General features: G+C 55.0%; 1 protein-coding gene and 1 non-coding gene across 7 annotated transcripts in view; one reads left to right on the top strand and one right to left on the bottom strand.

Moving 5' to 3' along the window:
* The first annotated feature begins 252 nt into the window (after nt 1-252).
* The window catches only part of SLC27A4 (solute carrier family 27 member 4), a 21,369-nt gene continuing 2,035 nt past the window's right edge, over nt 253-19,586 (top strand). The window contains exons 1-14 of one of the 6 annotated variants that reach the window (XM_023217042.3): nt 253-786; nt 1,207-1,291; nt 1,764-1,874; nt 2,955-3,121; nt 5,264-5,658; nt 9,221-9,379; nt 10,984-11,053; nt 11,156-11,247; nt 12,836-12,945; nt 13,223-13,432; nt 13,613-13,739; nt 15,013-15,150; nt 15,358-15,522; nt 15,610-15,756. In XM_023217042.3, the coding sequence (XP_023072810.1) occupies nt 2,961-3,121; nt 5,264-5,658; nt 9,221-9,379; nt 10,984-11,053; nt 11,156-11,247; nt 12,836-12,945; nt 13,223-13,432; nt 13,613-13,739; nt 15,013-15,150; nt 15,358-15,522; nt 15,610-15,756 (1,774 nt within the window). In that variant the 5' untranslated portion in view covers nt 253-786; nt 1,207-1,291; nt 1,764-1,874; nt 2,955-2,960. Of the gene's footprint in view, nt 1,311-1,763; nt 1,875-2,328; nt 2,348-2,954; nt 3,122-5,263; nt 5,659-9,220; nt 9,380-10,983; nt 11,054-11,155; nt 11,248-12,835; nt 12,946-13,222; nt 13,433-13,612; nt 13,740-15,012; nt 15,151-15,357; nt 15,523-15,609; nt 15,757-19,586 lie in introns of those variants that run through there. The other 5 variants (XM_023217044.3, XM_023217039.3, XM_023217040.3 and 2 more) reach the window with 5 other exon arrangements.
* TRNAR-UCU lies at nt 516-607 on the bottom strand. The gene is given in 2 exon segments: nt 516-551; nt 571-607. It is a non-coding gene; the product is annotated as a tRNA-Arg (tRNA).

Genomic DNA, 19,586 nt, shown 5'->3' with positions numbered 1-19,586 from the left:
CCCAAGCTGGAGTGCGTGGCACAATCTCGGCTTACTGCAACCTCCACCTCCCAGGTTCAACCAATTCTCCTGCCTCAGCCTCCGAGGGATCTATTCCAAGTGGCAATTGTGGATGCCCGACATGGTTAATTAACAGGAAACCAATTTTTCAGAGGCCAAGAGTCCCAACAGGGCCAAGAATCTGGCCACTTGCCTATGACTCTGCAGGTGGCATGACAAATAAGGGCATAGGTTTATAGGTTAACTGATTTACTGCAGGGACCAGAGATCATAGATGGTGAAGTTAACTAAGGGACTCCAAATCTGTGTCCTTTGTGCCAACAGGTGTGCCAGGCTGCTCACAAGACACCATGGTATGAGAAAGGATTCCTCTTAGTCACCCAGACACCAGGTTTATGGCTGTGTCGCAGCAAAGTTGGGTGTGATTTATGATTTTCTTTATGAACTTTATTAGATAGGTCCTGGAGTCCTCAAAACACGCAGGTGGAAGTCAGGGAGTAGGAACCATCAAAATTCGACTCTGATGGGACTCGAACCCACAACCTTTGAATGGCCACACTAAACTCAAGCTAGAGGTCCAATGCGCTATCCATTGCGCCACAGAGCCGGCTGCGGAGTGCAGCCGCCCCGCTCACCTCTGCCTGAAATCGCCCTCTTAGCGAGCTTCTAGGTTTGGTGCTGGGTGTTTGCTGAACTCGACCGGGACCCGAGCGCGTGCTTCGGGTTTTCGGCTGTGGTGTGGATTGGGGTGCTCTTCCTACATCCGGGCGCTGGAGACATCAGTGGGTAAGGGCCGGGGTCGGCAGGGAGGAAGGGCCGGGGTGAAGTCCGCCTGTCTCCTCGCGGACTCGGAGGTCGACTCGGGGGTCTCCTCGGCCGGGTGGGGCGGGGCGGCGTGGACTACAACTCCCAGTTTGCCGCGCGGCGGCGCCACCCGAAGCCGTTGCGCGCGCAGGGCGGGCTGGGGCCGGGCGGCGCCAGGCGCGCTGGGGCTGCGCTGCGCCGCCGGCTCTGTGGCTTGCCGGCCGCGGGGAAGGTGCGGCAGGCGGTTCTGCGCCCCGGCACAGCCGGTTTGGGTTGCGGAAGGCGGGCGGGGGAGGAGCGCGGCGGGCGGGGCCTGGCGGCGGGCGGGGCTGGCGGGGCGGCCGGGCCATGCAGGGCGCAGAGCCGGCTAAGTCCTGCTGAGACCCGGCTTCGTGCGCCCAGGGGCGGCTAATGCCCCTCGCGCTCCCTACTCTGCTGCAACCGGGCTGCATCTGGACGGGGCGTCGCGCTGCGGAGCCGACGCCGGGTGAGCACAGACCCGGCCGGTGGGTTCCCGGGTGGGGAAATGTGCCGGGCCGAGTCGGGCGAGGTGGCGGTGCGGATCCCAGGTGGGGGGCGCGCCCTGCGGCGTTGTTTCCCGGACAGACCCACTGTTACGTTGCTGTCTAGGGGCGAGGGCGGTACGCGTGACCCGGGACAGGGGCCCGAGGGAACTGGTCACCCTCTTCTGGCCTCTTCTTGCCCCATCCGCCATCCTTCCAGGACAGGTTCCTGTCCCTCTGCTGTGGCGGTCTATGGGAGGCCAGAGATCTGAGGATCCTGGACCCTGGAGTTGGGGTTGAGGACTCTGCTTCAGTTCCCCCGCCCCCGGCTTTTGCTTTTCGCGAGGGGGCGGGGGAGATGGTGTCCCAGGGCTTCTTGTGGTCCAGACCATTCCCTCATCCTGGCTTGGAGGCTCTCAGGCCATTTCACATTTGTGACCTTCATCTACTCCCAAGAACAGGAAAACCCGGAGAAAAACAGCCCCATCAGATGTCCCCTTGAGCCAGTCCTCAAAGCTCCAGGAATAGAATCCAAGAGTCCTAGCTTAGCCCAGCCCCTGAAGCACAGTAAGTCGTTCGCCTTCCCCTAAGTCCCAGACCCCAAAGATTCATCCAAGTGTCTGTGTGTGTCTGTGTGTTGTCGGGTGGTATCTTCAAGGTCCTCCTCGCCTCCCTCAATCAGCTTTGCCCCTGGGCGGTCACCTCTCAAGCACCTCCAGGCTCTAACTCGTTTACTGGGTCGCCCTCTATCGACCAGCAGACGCACTGCGATGCCTGAGCCTGTGGGCAGGGACCGAGCAGGGTATCTTTTCCAGGGAGCTGCCCCTTTGACTTGGCCTGGTCATCCACAGACCCTCCCTGGGTCTCTGGGTGGGGAGTCGAGCCAGATACTTTTTTTTTTTTTTTTTTTTTTTTGAGATGGAGTCTTGCTCTGTCTCCCAGGCTGGAGTGCAGTGGCACAATCTCGCCCCAGTGCAATCTCCACCTCCCGGGTTCAAGCAATTCTTCTGCCTCAGCCTCCTGAGTAGCTGGGATTACAGGTGTGTACCACCAAGCCTGGCCAATTTTTGTATTTTTAGTAGAGATAGGGTTTTGCCATCTTGGTCAGGGTGGTCTTGAACTCCTGACCTCGTGATCCGCCTGCCCTGGCCTCCCAAAGTGCTGGGATTATAGGTGTGAGCCACCACTGCTGACGAGCCAGAGGTTCTTAGTCAATACCCACCCCCAGGCCATCTGGTTTAGAGACCTTGGATGTCACAAGAGTGAACTGTCCTGTTTTGGCTAGAAAAGCCTCTTAGAACACGTCTCCCTATACCCATTGCACAGAGGGCAGAGACTAAAGTCTAAAATGTGAAAGGGTCTTGCCCAAGGTCACTTGGAGAATGGTAGGCAGAGACGGGACTATGAGATGAGAACCAGCCTGCTGCTTCTCACACTTGGAATTCCTCATCTCAAGTGCCAAGCCCCTAGCCTGCCCCCCCCCCCCCGACGCCATGCCTGGAAAGGGACCCCTGTGATCAGTCACCCAACTCAGTATGGCTAAGCCTTACCACAGGCTGTCCCCTTGGGATCACAGTGGCCTGGCTGTCAGGGCTGGGAGGTAGGAGACCTGGGTGTTTGGGTCCACTAACTGCTCTGTGTCTGCAGGCCACAATGCTGCTTGGAGCCTCTCTAGTGGGGGTGCTGCTGTTCTCCAAGCTGGTGCTGAAACTGCCCTGGACCCAGGTGGGATTCTCCCTGCTGTTCCTCTACTTGGGATCTGGAGGCTGGCGCTTCATCCGGATCTTCATCAAAACCATCAGGCGCGATATTTTGTGAGTACCTGGGCCAGCCTTTCCTGGGGTCTCTCACACTACAGGGAGCTTCTGGTCCCCCAAGTCTCCCCAGGCCAGACCTCATGGTCTCTACCAGCACAGGGCAGTTGAGCTGAGTTCCAGAACAGCAACCTCTGCTCCACACCCTTCCCCTGGCAATGGTACCTGGTACCTCCATCTCCAAGGTCAAAGTCTTTTCCCAGGGAATCTCCCTAACTTGAGGCTCCTAGGCCTTGGGCAGGCTTGGCCTAGGACACATATTGAACACCAAGTGTGTTGAGACATCTGCAAGGGGTCCTGAGAACTCTGTAAGTTTGTGAAAGGGTAAAGAGGAACCTTGGGGAAAGGCCCTGCCCTCAGGTTGGCAGGGGTGCAGGATGGCACAGGGGGCACTGAGTTCTAGAGCAGGGCCCCTACTCAGATGTCTGGGATAACCTGCTCCCCAAAGAAAGCCAGATATGCTCCAAGGGACATCCTGTACCAGAAATACTTATTCCTGCTTGTTCTCTACTAGGTGCCAGGCTAGCTTTGGGGTCCAGAGAGGAATAAGGCAGACCCCATCTGCCAAACTCAGATTGGTCAGGAGAAAGAAAGAGACACAGCACATCTGTAAACTGGCAGTCCCATGTGGGCAAAGACCCTGGTGCAGCGTTGCTCACTACTGTGTCCCAGCACCTAGTTCAGTGACCCACACCCAGCACAGGCAGCTCAGCATTTGTCAATCTGGGTTGATTACAAAAGAAGGCACGGAGCGGCACACCAGGAAGGGTGGTAACTGTGGGAGCATGGAGCATGGAGCAAGGAGAGACAGCCTCCAGCCAGGAATCAGAGAAGGCCTCCTGGAGAAAAAGTGGCTGTACTTGAGAGGTGCCTTAGTGGTGGTGGAAGGAGATGAGTCCCAACCAGAAGGCACAGCATCAGCAACAAAGCCATGGAGTCCAGGGCTGGGCGCAGTGGCTCACACCTGTAATCCTAGCACTTTGGGAGGCCGAAGTGACTAGATCACTTGACCTCAGGAGTTCGAGACCAATCTGGGCAACACGGCAAAACCCCATCCCTACCAAAATACAAAAAAATTAGCCAGGCACGGTGGTGTGCACCTGTGGTTCCAGCTACTTGGGAGGCTGAGGTTGGGAGCATCATCTGAGCCTGGGAAGCGGAGGTTGCAGTGAGCTGACATTGCATCACTGCACTCCAACCTGAGTGACAGAGTGTGACCCCATCTCAAAAAAAAAAAAGGCCAGGCGCAGTGGCTCATGCCTGTAATCCCAGCACTTTAAGAGGCTGAGGCGGGCGGATTACGAGATCAGGAGATCGAGACCATCCTGGCTAACACAGTGAAACCCCGTCTCCACTAAAGAATACAAAAAATTAGCCAGGCGTAGTGGTGGGCGCCTATAGTCCCAGCTACTTAGGAGGCTGAGGCAGGAGAATGGCGTGAACCCAGGAGGCGGAGGTTGCAGTGAGCTGAGATTGCACCACTGCACTCCAGCCTGGGGCAGAGCAAGACTCCGTCTCAAAAAAAAAGGTGGCAGGAGTGGGATGTTGCCAAGTGATTCCACAAAGTTATTGAACATCTACTCTGCCTGGCACAGGACCCAGGGGACAGCGTGTTATATAAGACAGAAGCCTATCCCAGCTAGGCTCACAGGGAGAAAGACTGGACAGACCAGTAAACTCATTCTTTATTTACTGTGGTCATGGTGGGTAGGGGGAGCAGCTGGACTGTGGGAGGCCCCAAACAAGGAGTTTGGACTTTTACAGGAAGCTCTGGAGACCTAGGAGGTTTCTGCTGGAGCAGCGGGCTGAGAGGGTAGGAGTTGAACTCTGGAGCCAGAGAGGCCTAGAGGTCAAATCTCAGCTCAGCCACCCTCCATCCATGAAGCTTTGAGCAGGCCACGGCACCACGAGAGCCTTGATTTCCTTCTGTGTAAGGGAAGATAGGAATTATACGAACTCTCAGTGTTATTGAGCGGCATCAGTAAGACGGTACATGTTCCCAGCAGGAGCCGGGAGATGGAAGTGTTGTATGGCATCTGGCTCATGAAGCATAGGCTGGCGAAGCAGCAGCCTGGGGTAGGGTGTCAGGACCCCTCACTCCCAACCATGGCAGGCACAGCACCCTCTCTTGCTCACACACAGTGGCGGCTTGGTGCTCCTGAAGGTGAAGGCGAAGGTGCGGCAGTACCTGCGGGAGCGGCGGACGGTGCCCATTTTGTTTGCCTCTACCGTTCAGCGCCACCCCGACAAGACGGCCCTGATCTTCGAGGGCACAGATACCCACTGGACCTTCCGCCAGCTGGATGAGTACTCGAGCAGCGTAGCCAACTTCCTGCAGGCCCGGGGCCTGGCCTCAGGCGATGTGGCTGCCATCTTCATGGAGAACCGCAATGAGTTCGTGGGCCTATGGCTGGGCATGGCCAAGCTCGGTGTGGAGGCGGCCCTCATCAACACCAACCTGCGGCGGGATGCCCTGCTCCACTGCCTCACCACCTCACGTGCACGGGCCCTTGTCTTTGGCAGCGAAATGGCCTCAGGTGAGCCCCAAGGGGGTGAGGGACAAGCAGGAACTCCATGGGATCTTACACTGACCATGGCTCCCTTCCCGCCCTGCTGAGGCTGTGTAGGTTAGTGGTTAAGGGCACAGAGTGGGGTCAGACAGCTTAGGCAGTGCCACGAGTAAACTGGAGATCCTGGGAAAGGATATGATTTCTCTGAGCCTCAGTTTCCTCAGCCGTAGTTCCTACTTCATACTGTTTTCAAAAAGGTCCTTCAGGCTGGGCATAATGGCTCACACCTGTAATCCCAGCACCTTGGGAGGCCAAGGCAAGAGGATCCCTTGAGCCTAGGAGTTTGAGACCAGCCTAGGCAACATAGTAAGATCCTATCTCTACTAAGAAACTTGTTTTTAGGCCGGGCGCGGTGGCTCAAGCCTGTAATCCCAGCACTTTGGGAGGCCGAGACGGGCGGATCACGAGGTCAGGAGATCGAGACCATCCTGGCTAACACGGTGAAACCCCGTCTCTACTAAAATACAAAAAATTAGCCGGGCGTGTTAGCGGGCGCCTGTAGTCCCAGCTACTCGGGAGGCTGAGGCAGGAGAATGGCGTGAACCCAGGAGGCGGAGCTTGCAGTGAGCTGAGATCCGGCCACTGCACTCCAGCCTGGGCGACAGAGCGAGACTCGACCTAAAAAAAAGCGAAACTTGTTTTTGAGACAGGGTCTTGCTCTGTCACCCAGGCTGGAGTGCAGTGGTGCAATCACAGCTCACAGCAGCCTTGACCTCTCAGGCTCAAGCAATCCATCAACCTCAGCCTCGTGAGTAGCTGGGACCACAGACATGCACCACCATGCCTGGCTAAATTTTGCATTTTTTGTAGATACTCAGTTTTGTCATGTTGCCCAGGCTGGTCTCAGACTCTTAAGTTCAAGCAATCCACCCACCTCTGCCTCTCAAAGTGCTGGGATTATAGACATGAACCACCACACCCTGGCCTACTAAAACAATTTTTAAAAAATTAGCTAGGCATGGTGACATGGACCTGTAGTCCCAGCTACTCAGTGACTGAGGCAGGAGGATCACTTAAGACTAAGGTTGAGGCCGGGCGCGGTGGCTCAAGCCTGTAATCCCAGCACTTTGGGAGGCCGAGACGGGCGGATCACGAGGTCAGGAGATCGAGACCATCCTGGCTAACACGGTGAAACCCCGTCTCTACTAAAAATACAAAAAACTAGCCGGGCGAGGTGGCGGGTGCCTGTAGTCCCAGCTACTCGGGAGGCTGAGGCAGGAGAATGGCGTGAACCTGGGAGGTGGAGCTTGCAGTGAGCTGAGATCCGGCCACTGCACTCCAGCCTGGGAGGCAGAGCAAGACTCCGTCTCAAAAAAAAAAAAAAGACTAAGGTCGAGGCTGCAGTCAGTGGCGATTGTGCCACTTCACTCTAGCCTGGCAGACAGAGTGAGACCCCATCTCAAAAAAAAAAACCCGCTGGGTGCGGTGGCTCATGCCTGTAAATCCCAGCAGTTTGGGAGGCCAAGGTGGGCAGATTTGAGATCAGGAGTTCGAGACCAGCCTGACCAACATGGTGAAACCCGGTCTCTAATAAAAATGCAAAAAACAACTAGCCGATCATGGAGGTGCGCACCTGTAGTCCCAGCTACTCGGGAGACTGAAGTAGGAGAATCGCTTGAACCCAGGAGACAGAGGTTGCAGTGAGCCAGGATCACATCACTGCATTCCAGCCTGGGTGACAGAGAGAGGTTACGTCTCAAAAAAAACAGATACTTCACCTGAAGCACTAGCAACATGGCTGATGCGAAGTGGCCCCTCAGTACAATGGTAATCATCCTTGTGACTAATTAGGCCATATCTAGCTCATCTGTATAATGGGAACAAAATTAATTCCCCACTGTCCTCATAGAGCCTGCATTTTATTTGCTGCCACAATGGGCACCTGCAAAGTGCTGACGCTGCTGCTTTCCAAGAGTAGCTCTAATCTCCATAAAGACCAGGGAAGGCAGGGATCTTGGTTTTATGGATTATGAGCCTGGGGTTCAGAGGGGTTTGTGAGGAGCTCACCCAAGGTCACACAGTTGGTAAGTGGCAGAACTGGAGTTTGATCTTCAGCTTGACCACAGTGCTCTGTTTTTCCTCCCCACACTGTTGTGTTTGTAGGATAATGAATGGGGAAGTCATTAGGATGCTGAAAGGGGGCCGGGCGCGGTGGCTCATGCCTGTAATCCCAGCACTTTTGGAGGCCGAGGAGGGCAGGTCACTTGAGCTCGAGAGTTCAAGACTAGACTGGCCAACATGGTGAAACCCTGTTTTTACTAAAAATACAAAAATTAGCCAGGTGTGGTGGTGCATGCCTGTAATCTCAGCTACTCAGGAGGCTGAGGCACAAGAATCACTTGAACCGAATGAGCCGAGATCATGCCACTGCACTCCAGCCCAGGCGACAGAGTGAAACTTTGTATTACTATTATTTTTTTTTTTTTTGACACGGAGTCTCGCTCTGTCGCCCAGGCTGGAGTGCAGAGGCGCGATCTCGGCTCACTGCAAGCTCTGCCTCCCAGGTTCACGCCATTCTCCTGCCTGAGCCTCCCGAGTAGCTGGGACTACAGGTGCCCATCACCACACCCAGCAAATTTTTTGTATTTTTAGTAGAGATGGGGTTTCACCGTGTTAACCAGGATGATCTCGATCTCCTGACCTCATGATCTGCCCGCCTCGGCCTCCCAAAGTGCTGGGATTACAGGCGTGAGCCACCGTGCCTGGCCGAAACTCTGTCTTAAAAAAAAAAAAAAAAAGATGCCGAAAGGGGGCCAGGCACAGTGGCTCATGCCTATAATCCCAGCACTTTGGGAGGCCAAGGCAGGAGAATCTCTTGAACCCAGGAGTTCAAGACCTGCCTAGACAACATAGTGAGCCCCTGTCTCTGTTTTAAAAAGCAAAAAAAAAGAAAAGAAAAAATGGTGCTGAAAGGGGAGAGGGAAGAAGGCAGCCAGGGAAGAGGAGAGGGTTGGGCAAATCAAGAGGAAGCCAGGGAGGTGGGGCCAAGCTGACCAGCGCTGCTGCATGCCTGGGCGGGTGGTTATGTGATGCCTGTGCAGCACACGCGGGAGCCTGAGAGAAGGTTCCCACTCTCGGAAGGGGATGGACGGCCACTGGCCTCTGACCCGCACTCCTCCTTTCTATCTGGTGCCCCACAGAGTAAGTAGTGCGGGACAGTGGGTGGGAGCCCAGACCTTGGTGTGAGGTACAGCTGGCATTGCATGCCAGGTCCAGCACATTCTAGCTGTGAGCAAGTCCTCTCATTCTTGGAGCCTCAGTCTTCTCATCTGTAAGAGGGGCTGTCATTGGTCCCTCCTTCCCAGGGCTGTGAGACCAGGGAATGCAGGTAAAGCGGGCCTACTCTGTGGTTAACCCATGGCTAATAGAACCGTTGTGGGTACCCCTGTCAGCACTGAAGGCCCAGTTGCTTCACTGCCTCTCCTTCTGCCCAGCCAGTCTCCTCAGCAACATGGCCAGCCCTGCTGGGAGCAGAGGTCCTTGGCAACATGGGGTTTTCTGGCCTTTTGACTGCCCTGTCTCTCTACAGCCATCTGTGAGATCCATGCCAGCCTGGACCCCTCGCTCAGCCTCTTCTGCTCTGGCTCCTGGGAGCCCAATGCGGTGCCTACAAGCACAGAACACCTGGACCCTCTGCTGAAAGATGCTCCCAAGCACCTGCCCAGTTGCCCTGACAAGGGCTTCACAGGTGGGCTTCGTCCCCACCCCATAGAGGGGTGCTTACACGGACCCTGGACAGAGCACTGGCCTCAGTGCCAGAAGGAGGCTTTTCTGGAAACTGGCCGTGTGCCTGGAACATGTCACATCACCTCCTTTTTCCATCTGGAAAATGGTGACAGTAAACCTGGGCTACTCCAGGGTTACTGTGAAGGTGGCATGAGCTGATGTGTGTCACAGTGCCAGATACAGGGCTGAGAACACAGGAGCTCACAAAGTCCAGTTTGATTTGTTGAACAAGCTTTCACTGATGCCTAATGTAGAATCCTGTGGACTCCAGGAACCTGCCTGGTCTGGGCTTTGTTGGGGTTGGGTGGAAGGGTGGGTGAGGAGCAAGACCCTTTGAATATTCATCAAGTGCCTCTTCAGTGCAGGACACCTTGGGATCTCCAGCTGTGATCCTCTCCCAGGGCTGTGCTGCGTCCCTGACCCCGCCTCCAGGCAGCCTTCCTGAGCCTCTCACCCCTCTTCTTTTATACTGTAGCCTACCTGGTTCTTCTGCTCTTCTCATTCCCTTTCCTGTGAAGCCACATTGCCTGGTGGCTCAGAGCTTGGGCTGTTGAGTCAGATCCGAGTTTATATCCTGGCTCTACTGCTTCCTTTGTGTGAACTCTGACACTTGCCCTGCCCTTGGAGCCTCAGTTCCCACAGCCATAAAACTGGGGACAGTAACAGAACCTACTCTATGGGTAGCTTTGAGGGATGAAAAAAATACAGTGGGGCTGGTCCTGAAGCTAGGGTATGGCAGGAGGGGCTCAGTAACTGGTCATTGTCATCAGCACTGTTTAACTTCTCTCTTGTATGTGAATCTGGTCTCTTGGGTGCATTTGTCAGCTACTTCAGGGCAGGGACGCTGGCGGGGTTGCCCCGGTGCCCTCATAGTGCCTAGGGCTGGCAAACAGCAGGCAGCCAGAGAGCGTGAGGTGTCTTGGCAGGCGTTCTAAACATGTGGAGTCTTCCTGTGGAGGTCCTGACCTCCAGGGAACCTCAAGTCTGGTAGGGCCAAGCCTCGCATAGAAACTCTAGCGTGGCAGTCCCTGTCGAGGGCTGCAGAGTGGGGCAGATCAATGCTCAGCAGTGCGGAAGCTACCTCAACACCCCACTTCCTGCAGCTAACCTCCCTGTGCTCTATGACTTGGGGCAGGTGTCACCTTCATCGGGAAGGCTACCTGGCACCACCTCCCTTCCTGCAAGCTTGGGCCGAATATGGCTACTGGGTTTCAGCAGGTCCTGTGGCCTCCCTTGGCACTTGCTGCTTAGTATTGGAATTGCCTGTGTCCTCATCTGACTGTTCCACTGAGCTGTGACTGCCAAGAGGGCCAGACCCATGCCCATCTTGTTCACTGATGTCTCTCTCCCCGCAGGGCCTAGCACAGAGCAAGGGCCCGGGAAATATTTGTTGGAATGGATGCTGGTGTTGGAGCTGAGTGGTATCTGAGGTCATCAGAACAGGCTTCCTGGCAAGGGTGTGATGGGAACAGGTGTTGAAGGGTGCACACCTGCAGGTGTCCGTCTGTGTGACCCTGTGCCCAGCCCTGAGCTGCCACCGACAGCCACTCGCATCTGTTTTTTTAGATAAACTGTTCTACATCTACACATCGGGCACCACAGGGCTGCCCAAGGCCGCCATCGTGGTGCACAGCAGGTAAGGGGCAGGTGCCCAGGGTGGGGTAGGCACAGGCAGGGCTGGGGAGCCTCCTCCTGCCTTTTCAGGGCCCACTCAGCCCTTGGCCCTGTGCCCTCCCAGGTATTACCGCATGGCTGCCCTGGTGTACTATGGATTCCGCATGCGGCCCAATGACATCGTCTATGACTGCCTCCCCCTCTACCACTCAGCAGGTAACTCTAGGGCTGTCACTCAGCCTCCAACACCTGCCAGGTCTCCAGGAACCCCACGCCTGTCAGGCAGTGTGCTGCAGTAGAAACACACAGCTTTGGACCAGGTGCGGTGACTCATACCTGTAATCCCAGCACTCTGGGAGGCCAAGGCGGGCGGATCACTTGAGGCCAGGAGTTCAAGACCAGCCTGGCCAACATGGTGAAACCCCATCTCTACTAAAAATACAAAAATTAACTGGGTGTGGTGACGTGTGCCTGCAATCCCAGCTACCTGGGAGGCTGAGGCATGAGAATTGCTTGAACCTGGGAGGCAGAGGTTGCAGTGAGCTGAGATCACGCCACTGCACTCCAGCCTGGGTAACAGAGCGAGACAGTGTCTCAACAAAAATAAAAATAGGCCGGGCGCAGTGGCTCACACCTGTAATCCCAGCACTTTGGGAGGCCGAAGCAAGCGGATCACGAGGTCAGGAGTTTGAGATCAGCCTGGTCAACGTGGTGAAACCCCGTCTCTACTAAAAGTACAAAAAACAGCTGGGCTTGGTGGCAGGCGCCTGTAATCCCAGCTACTCAGGAGGCTGAGGCAGGAGAATGGTTTGAACCCAGGAGGCACAGGTTGCAGTGAGCCTAGATCGCGCCATTGCACACCAGCCTGGGTGACAGGGCAAGACTCCGTCTCAAAATAAATAAATACACTTAATTTAATTTAAAAATAAAAATAAACAGGATTAGCCAGGCGCGGTGCACATGCCTATGGTCTCAGCTACTGGGGAGGCTGAGACAGAATCACTTGAGCCTAGGAGTTTAAGGCCAGCCTGGGCAACATGGTGAGACCTGTCTCTAGAAAAATTTTGTTTTAGGCAGGGCGCAGTGGCTGACGCCTGTAATCCCAGCACTTTGGGAGGCTGAGGCGGACGGATCACGAGGTCAGGAGATCGAGACCATCCTAGCTAACACAGTGAAACCCCATCGCTACTAAAAATACAAAAAAAAAAAAAAAAAAAGTAGCCGGGCATGGTGGCAGGTGCCTGTAGTCCCAGCTACTTGGGAGGATGAGGCAGGAGAATGGCATGAATCCAGGAGGCAGAGCTTGCAGTGAGCCGAGATGGCGTCACTGCACTCCAGCCTGGGCGACAGAGTGAGACTCTCTCTCAGAAAAAAAAAGAAAAAAGTTGTTTTAAATTGAAAAAAGGATGAGCACACTAGCCTCACAGTGTGTGTAGCAGTGTCCCACGGAGCATCTGGGCCTGTCTCATTTCAGTTTGTTTCCACAGATAAGCATGGCATTGCTGCTGTTTGTAGGGGCTTACAGGAAGACAACTTGAATAAATATAGCTCCTGCCCTCCACGTGCTTACAGTTGGGTGTATATGTGAGTGTAGGAGAGGGGCAGGGAGCAAGAGTGCAGCACCAGGGAAGAGCCTGGTGATAGAAGCCGGGGAGGCTTCTTGGAGGAGGTCACCCAAGGCAGGCAGATGTGAGGTGCAGAAGCCTGCAGGGCAGCACAGGCCTGCCTGGCTGGATGGCAGTATCACTAGTTTAGGGAGGGTCTTCATCTCCCTGACCCTCAGGGGCCATCCCTCTGCCTCCAGGAAACATCGTGGGAATCGGGCAGTGCCTGCTGCATGGCATGACGGTAGTGATTCGGAAGAAGTTCTCAGCCTCCCGGTTCTGGGATGATTGTATCAAGTACAAGTGCACGGTGAGCGAGAGTGGAAAGGGTGAACTATCCCTTTCCCCTTGTTACCCTCTTCCCAACTACACTTCGGGGCATCTATCTTATAGCTGAGGTGGCCAGTCATTCCAGAGGGCTCATTTGTGGCAAAGTCCCCATTGTTCAGATGGGGAGACTGAGACCTGGAGAGTGAAAGGATGGCATGGCCAGCCCCTGGGGAGAGTAGGAGCTTGAGGGATCAGGAGAATCCTAGTGTAGTGAGGGCAGCCTCTGGAGCCTCGAATCACACCAAGTTCACCCCCAGATTGTGCAGTACATTGGTGAACTGTGCCGCTACCTCCTGAACCAGCCACCGCGGGAGGCAGAAAACCAGCACCAGGTTCGCATGGCACTAGGCAACGGCCTTCGGCAGTCCATCTGGACCAACTTTTCCAGCCGCTTCCACATACCCCAGGTGGCTGAGTTCTACGGGGCCACGGAGTGCAACTGTAGCCTGGGCAACTTCGACAGCCAGGTGCGGCCAGGTTGGGGACGGGCAAGGCCGCTGCAGGGATGGCCCACGGAAGGCACTGGACGCAGAGGGGAGGGCAGAGTTCCAGCGTGAGATTGTGGGTGCTGGAGTCCCACCTCCCCCTCATTGTCCAGTTTTGGGCTCATGGTGAGAGAGCCCAGGCCCAAGTCTTGGCTTTCGCAGGTGGGGGCCTGTGGCTTCAACAGCCGCATCCTGTCCTTCGTGTACCCCATCCGGTTGGTACGTGTCAACGAGGACACCATGGAGCTGATCCGGGGGCCCGATGGCATCTGCATTCCCTGTCAGCCAGGTCTGCCACTTGGGGGTCAGAAAGGGAGGGACTGGCCTGGGAAGGAAGGAGTCCAGGTGTGTGTGGATGGGAGGCCCTTTTCTGACCAGTGGCCATCAGTTAGCTCTGCTCCTAGAGGTAGAAGTTACTCATTTCTTTGTATATCCATCCATTCATTCATTCACTATTCTATCTGTCCATCAGTCCATTCATTCATTCATTCTTTTTTTTTTTGAGATGAAGTCTGACTCTGTCGCCCAGGCTGGAGTGCAGTGGCGTGAGCTCGGCTTACTCTAACCTCTGCCTCCTGGGTTCAAGCAATTCTCTTGTCTCATCCTCCTGAGTAGCTGGAATTACAGGCTCAAGCCACCATGCCTGGCTAGTTTTTCTGTTTTCAATAGAGATGGGGTTTCACCATGTTGGCCAGGTTGGTCTTGAACTCCTGACCTCAAGTGATCCACCCACCTTGGCCTCCCAAAATGTTAGTATTACAGATGTGAGTCACCATGCCCAGCCTCATTCATTCATTTTCATATTGACTTGCTTGAGATTTATTCTGACTCAGCTCCTTAGCTCTGTGTCATGGGCGAGTATTCAGCCTCTCTGTGCCTAAGTCCCCTTATCTACAAACTGTGCCCATGCCGCACCCGCCCGTGGGGCTGGCCTGAGGATTATGTTTGGTAAAGAACATAAAACTCTGAGTGGGGCCCGGCATGGAGCAGGGGCTTGGGGCACTGGCTTTGTTAGGCTGTCCCCAAGGAGCCTGACCTATGTTCATCTTCCCATCAGTTTCAAGAACAGACATCGCTGGCTCAGTTTGTCCGACCTGCCAAGATGAGCTCTTGGGCTGGGGGAGGTGGGGCATTTTTGTGGCAAGCAGCGTGATTCAAATCAGATCAAGATGCAGAGTACAGGCTGGGAGTGGTGGCTCACACCTATAATCCCAGCACTTTGGGAAGCTGAGGTGGGCGGATCACCTGAGGTCAGGAGTTCTAGACCAGCCTGGCAAACAGGATGAAACCCATTTCTACTAAAAAATTTTTTTAAAAAAATCAGCTGGGCATGTTGGCATGCACCTGTAGTCTCAGCTACTCGGGAGGCTGAGGCAGGAGAATCGCTTGAACCCAGGAGGTGGAGGTTGCAGTGAGCCAAGATCGCACCACTGCACTCCAGCCTGGGCAACAAGAGCGAAACTCCGTTTCAAAAAAAAAAAAAAGACGCAGGGTACACCTGGTGACAGGACAGGTGGGAAAGGTTGCCTAGGGCAGATCCGACCCTGCCTTCCCCACCCCAGGTGAGCCGGGCCAGCTGGTGGGCCGCATCATCCAGAAAGACCCCCTGCGCCGCTTCGATGGCTACCTCAACCAGGGCGCCAACAACAAGAAGATTGCCAAGGACGTCTTCAAGAAGGGGGACCAGGCCTACCTTACTGGTGGGTCCCCAGCCCTTCACAGCCCCTTCCTGAGGGTTGGGGGAGGAGGGGACCTTCTCCCACCTCCAGAGGACACCTTCCCAGGACTCCCCTAGTCCTGGCCCTTGTGGTCAAACAAATCCTTGGGCTCCAGCGAAGCCTCCCTGGCTTGAGCCCTGGACTCAAAGCTGGCCAGGCCCAGCCCTGCCTCATCCGGCCCCTCCCTAGGTGATGTGCTGGTGATGGATGAGCTGGGCTACCTGTACTTCCGAGACCGCACTGGGGACACGTTCCGCTGGAAAGGTGAGAACGTGTCCACCACCGAGGTGGAAGGCACACTTAGCCGCCTGCTGGACATGGCAGACGTGGCCGTGTATGGTGTCAAGGTGCCAGGTATGTGCAGGCAGACGCAAGGTGTGGGTGGGGAGGCATCATCCAGGGGCACCACCAGCTGCTCAGTGTCTACCCTGCCACCCCCAGGAACCGAGGGCCGGGCCGGAATGGCTGCCGTGGCCAGCCCCACTGGCAACTGTGACCTGGAGCGCTTTGCTCAGGTCTTGGAGAAGGAACTGCCCCTGTATGCGCGCCCCATCTTCCTGCGCATCCTGCCTGAGCTGCACAAAACAGGTGTGTCCCGCCCCTGCTCTAGCTCTCGGATCCCAGGTCCCTTCCGGTTTCCTTCTGGAGAAACCCAGTTGGCTGTCATTTGACCTCTGCACACAGCCTGGCCGGGCAGTTGGTAAAGTGACCTGCCCATGTAGAGGTGAGCAGACGGGGCTGGCAGAGAGGACACACATTGTTCCTTAGTAGAACAAATATTAGGTGCCAGGCACTGCGCTGAGCCTCAGGATATGGGTGGTGAGCTCTGACAGGATGTTTGCCTTCTTGGAGTTTTAGAGCAGGAGAGTGGCTGGCCTAGGACAAGGCATTCCAAAGGTAAAGAATGGACCACATAATCTGTCATGAGATTAGAGTTAAACAGATAAAAAGAAAAATGAACCACAGAGCAAGCTGATCAGAAAGCAAAAAGGAGGACGCTTGGGATGAGTAGAAGGCTCCTCTGAGGAGGGGATGGTTCAGCTGAGACCTGAATGAAAGGGAGGACTTTATGGGGGTGGGAGGCACTCTAGGCTGCAGGAATAGACACTGTAAAGCCACTAAAGCAGGAAGGAGCTTGGGTGCTCGAGGAATGAAAGGGGGCCCCCAAGGCTGGAGCCAAGTAGAGGGGCAGGCAGTGGCATTGAAGTGGGAGAGAAGCCAGCAGGGGCCAGAAGTCCAGGGCCTTGCAGGCCAGGGTAGGAGTCGGGACTGTCCCAGGGGCAGTAGGGAGCCACAGAAGCATCTCGCAAGGCTGGGCGCAGTGGCTCATGCCTGTAATCCCAGCACTTTGGGAGGCCAAGCGGACAGATCACTTGAGGTCAGGAGTTTGAGACCAGCCTGGCCAATATGGCAAAACCTCATCTCTACTAAATATACAAAAATTAGCTGGCCGGGCACGGTGGCTCACGCCTGTAATCCCAGCACTTTGGGAGGCCGAGGTGGGCAGATCATTTGAGGTCAGGAATTGGAGACCAGCCTGGCCAACATGGTGAAATTCCATCTCCACTAAAAATACAAAAAAAAAAATTTAGGCTGGGCACAGTGGCTCACACCTGTAATCTCAGCATTTTGGGAGGCCAAGGCAGATGGATTGCCTGAGCTCAGGAGTTCGAGACCACGCAGGGCAACACGGTGAAACCCCATCTCTACCAAAAATACAAAAAAAATAGCTGGATGTGGTGGTGGGTACCTGTAGTCCCAGCTACTTGGGAGGCTGAAGCAGAAGAATAGCTTGAGCCCTGAGGTGGCGGTTGCAGTGAGCCAAGATCGCACCACTGCACTCCAACTTGGGCTACAGAGTGAGACTCTGTCTCAAAAAAAAAAAAAAAAAAAAAAATATGTAGCCAGGCATGGTGTCGGGTGCCTGTAATCCCCGCTACCTGGGAGGCTGAGGCATGAGAATCACTTGAACCTGGGAGGTGGAGGTTGCAATAAACCGAGACCATGCCACTGCACTCCAGCCTGGGAGACAGAGTGAGACTCTCTCAATAAAAAAAAAAAAAAATTAGCCAGGCATGGTGGTGCATACCTGTAATCCCAGCGACTCGGGAGGCTGAGACAGGAGAATTGCTTGAACCCAGGAGACCCAGGAGGCACAGGTTGCAGTGAGCTGAGATCATGCTACCGCACTCCAGCCTGGGCAACAGAGTGATACTCTGTCTCAAAAAAAAAGAGTCTCAGCAGGTGGGAACCTGGTCAGACTCATGCTCTACAAAGCTCTCTGGCTGCTGTGTACAGAGTGGGAGAGGATTGCAGGCAGCCTTGAGGGTGCTGGGAGACGAGGGAGGGCTGTTGCAGTTGTCCAGGTGGGAGGTGGGCCCTGGGCCTGCAGTCGCCCACAGGACAGCACCATCTTTCTATCTGTTGGCCCATTGGTGGCTCTCAAGATTTCCCTGGTGGGCAGGAAATGCTGAGGCTCTTGCCCATACCTGCCCATGCTTTCCTCAGCCCTTGATGCCCCTTCTGGGCCCCCGCCGGCTGCTCACCCTTGGAGCACGTTTCCCTGGCCACCTCTCATGTTGTCATCATGTCAGTCCTGCCTTGATGGTGGACACTCCCTAGTCAGTGTGGCTTCTGCCAGACAGTGGGTACCTGGAGTGCCTAAAGCATTGGGGAGGGTTTAGGACTTCAGTGTGTTTCTGAAGGATGGAGACACTATGGCCAGGCTAATGGCCAAGACCGGGAGCTTCCGGAGGACTGGGCAGCACCATACTTCTGGCCAGGAAAGGCAGGGAGGCTCTCAGACCTTGTGTTTCAGATGCGCTTTGCTGCAGAACAAACCACCCCCAAACTTACTTGCCCCAAAATGGCTTGAAGCAGCCACTTCATTTATTCATAATTCTGTGGGTAAGCAATTTAGGGGTTAAGTGCAGCTGAGCCGTTCTCTTTTTGAACTTGCTTTGGGGTCACTGAAAGAGCTGTCATCACTTAGTAACTTAGCTGGGGCAGGAGGCAGTTAGATGGCCTCACCCAGGTGTCTGGCTCTCAACTGCTTACTTCTGCAGCACTGTCCAACAGAACCTTCTGCGGCGATGGAAATGTTCTAGGATTCTGCTGTCCAACACAATAGCTACTAGCCTGACAGTGCTACTGAACACTTGAAAGGTGGCTGCTGGCTGGATGCCGTGGCTCACACCTGTAATATCAACACTTTGGGGTTAAATTTTGTTTAATTTATATTTATTTATTTATTTGAGATGGAGTCTTACTCTGTTGCCCAGGCTGGAGTGCAGTGGCGTAACCTCAGCTCACTGCAACCTTTGCCTCCTGGGTTCAAGTGATTCTCCTGCCTCAGCCTCCCCAGTAGCTGGGATTACAGGCACCTGCCACCCCGCCTGGCTAATTTTTGTATTTTTTTTTTTATTAGAGATGGGGTTTTGACATGTTGGCCATGCTGGTCTTGAACTCCTGACCTCAGGTGATCCGCCCACCCTGGCCTCCCAAAGTGCTGGGATTACAGGCGCGAGCCACCGTGCCCGGCCTTATTTAATAATTGAAATGTAGATAGCCACGTGAGGTCGTATTGGACAGCGCCAGTCTGGGCCCTCACCTGGGATGGCTCATCTCTGCTCCACATGGCCTCTCACCCTTTGGAAGGCTAGACTAGCCCCAGGGCACCCCCAAGCGGGTAGAGGTGGAAGATGCCAGGTCCCCCGAGGCTTAGACTCACCCAGAACTCCTACAACATTGTTTTTACCACCTTCTGTTGGTTAAAGCAGGTTGTAAAGCCAGTCCAGATTGAGGCCAGTGGAGGTTGAAAAAGTAGAGCTCTTGCCAGAAGTGCCAAAGCCACATAGCAGAGGTGTGTGTGTATAGGGAGGGGAGGAACCTGTAGCCATTTTTGGTAGTCTGTCTCATCCAGGTTCCAATCCCACTTCTACCACCCTGAGCATCAGTCTTCTCATCTGTACAGGATTAATACCACTGATTGAAAGATGCGCCAGGCGTGGCAGCTCATGCTTGTAATGCTAGCACTTTGGGAGGCTGGGGCGGGTGGATTGCTTGAGCCCAGGAGTTCAAGATCTGCTTGGGCAACATGGCGAAACCCTGTCTCTACAAGAAATGTAAAACTTTGCCGGGCGCGGTGGCTCAAGCCTGTAATCCCAGCACTTTGGGAGGCCGAGACGGGCGGATCACGAGGTCAGGAGATCGAGACCATCCTGGCTAACACAGTGAAACCCCGTCTCTACCAAAAAATATACCAAAAAAAAAAAACTAGCTGGGCGAGGTGGCGGGCGCCTGTAGTCCCAGCTACTCGGGAGGCTGAGGCAGGAGAATGGCGTAAACCCGGGAGGCGGAGCTTGCAGTGAGCTGAGATCCGGCCACTGCACTCCAGCCTGGGCGACAGAGCGAGACTC

Source organism: Piliocolobus tephrosceles, chromosome 14 (assembly GCF_002776525.5).
Source record: "Piliocolobus tephrosceles isolate RC106 chromosome 14, ASM277652v3, whole genome shotgun sequence".
Classification (NCBI taxonomy): Eukaryota; Metazoa; Chordata; class Mammalia; order Primates; family Cercopithecidae; genus Piliocolobus; species Piliocolobus tephrosceles.
This window is presented reverse-complemented; position numbering and strand designations above follow the sequence as displayed.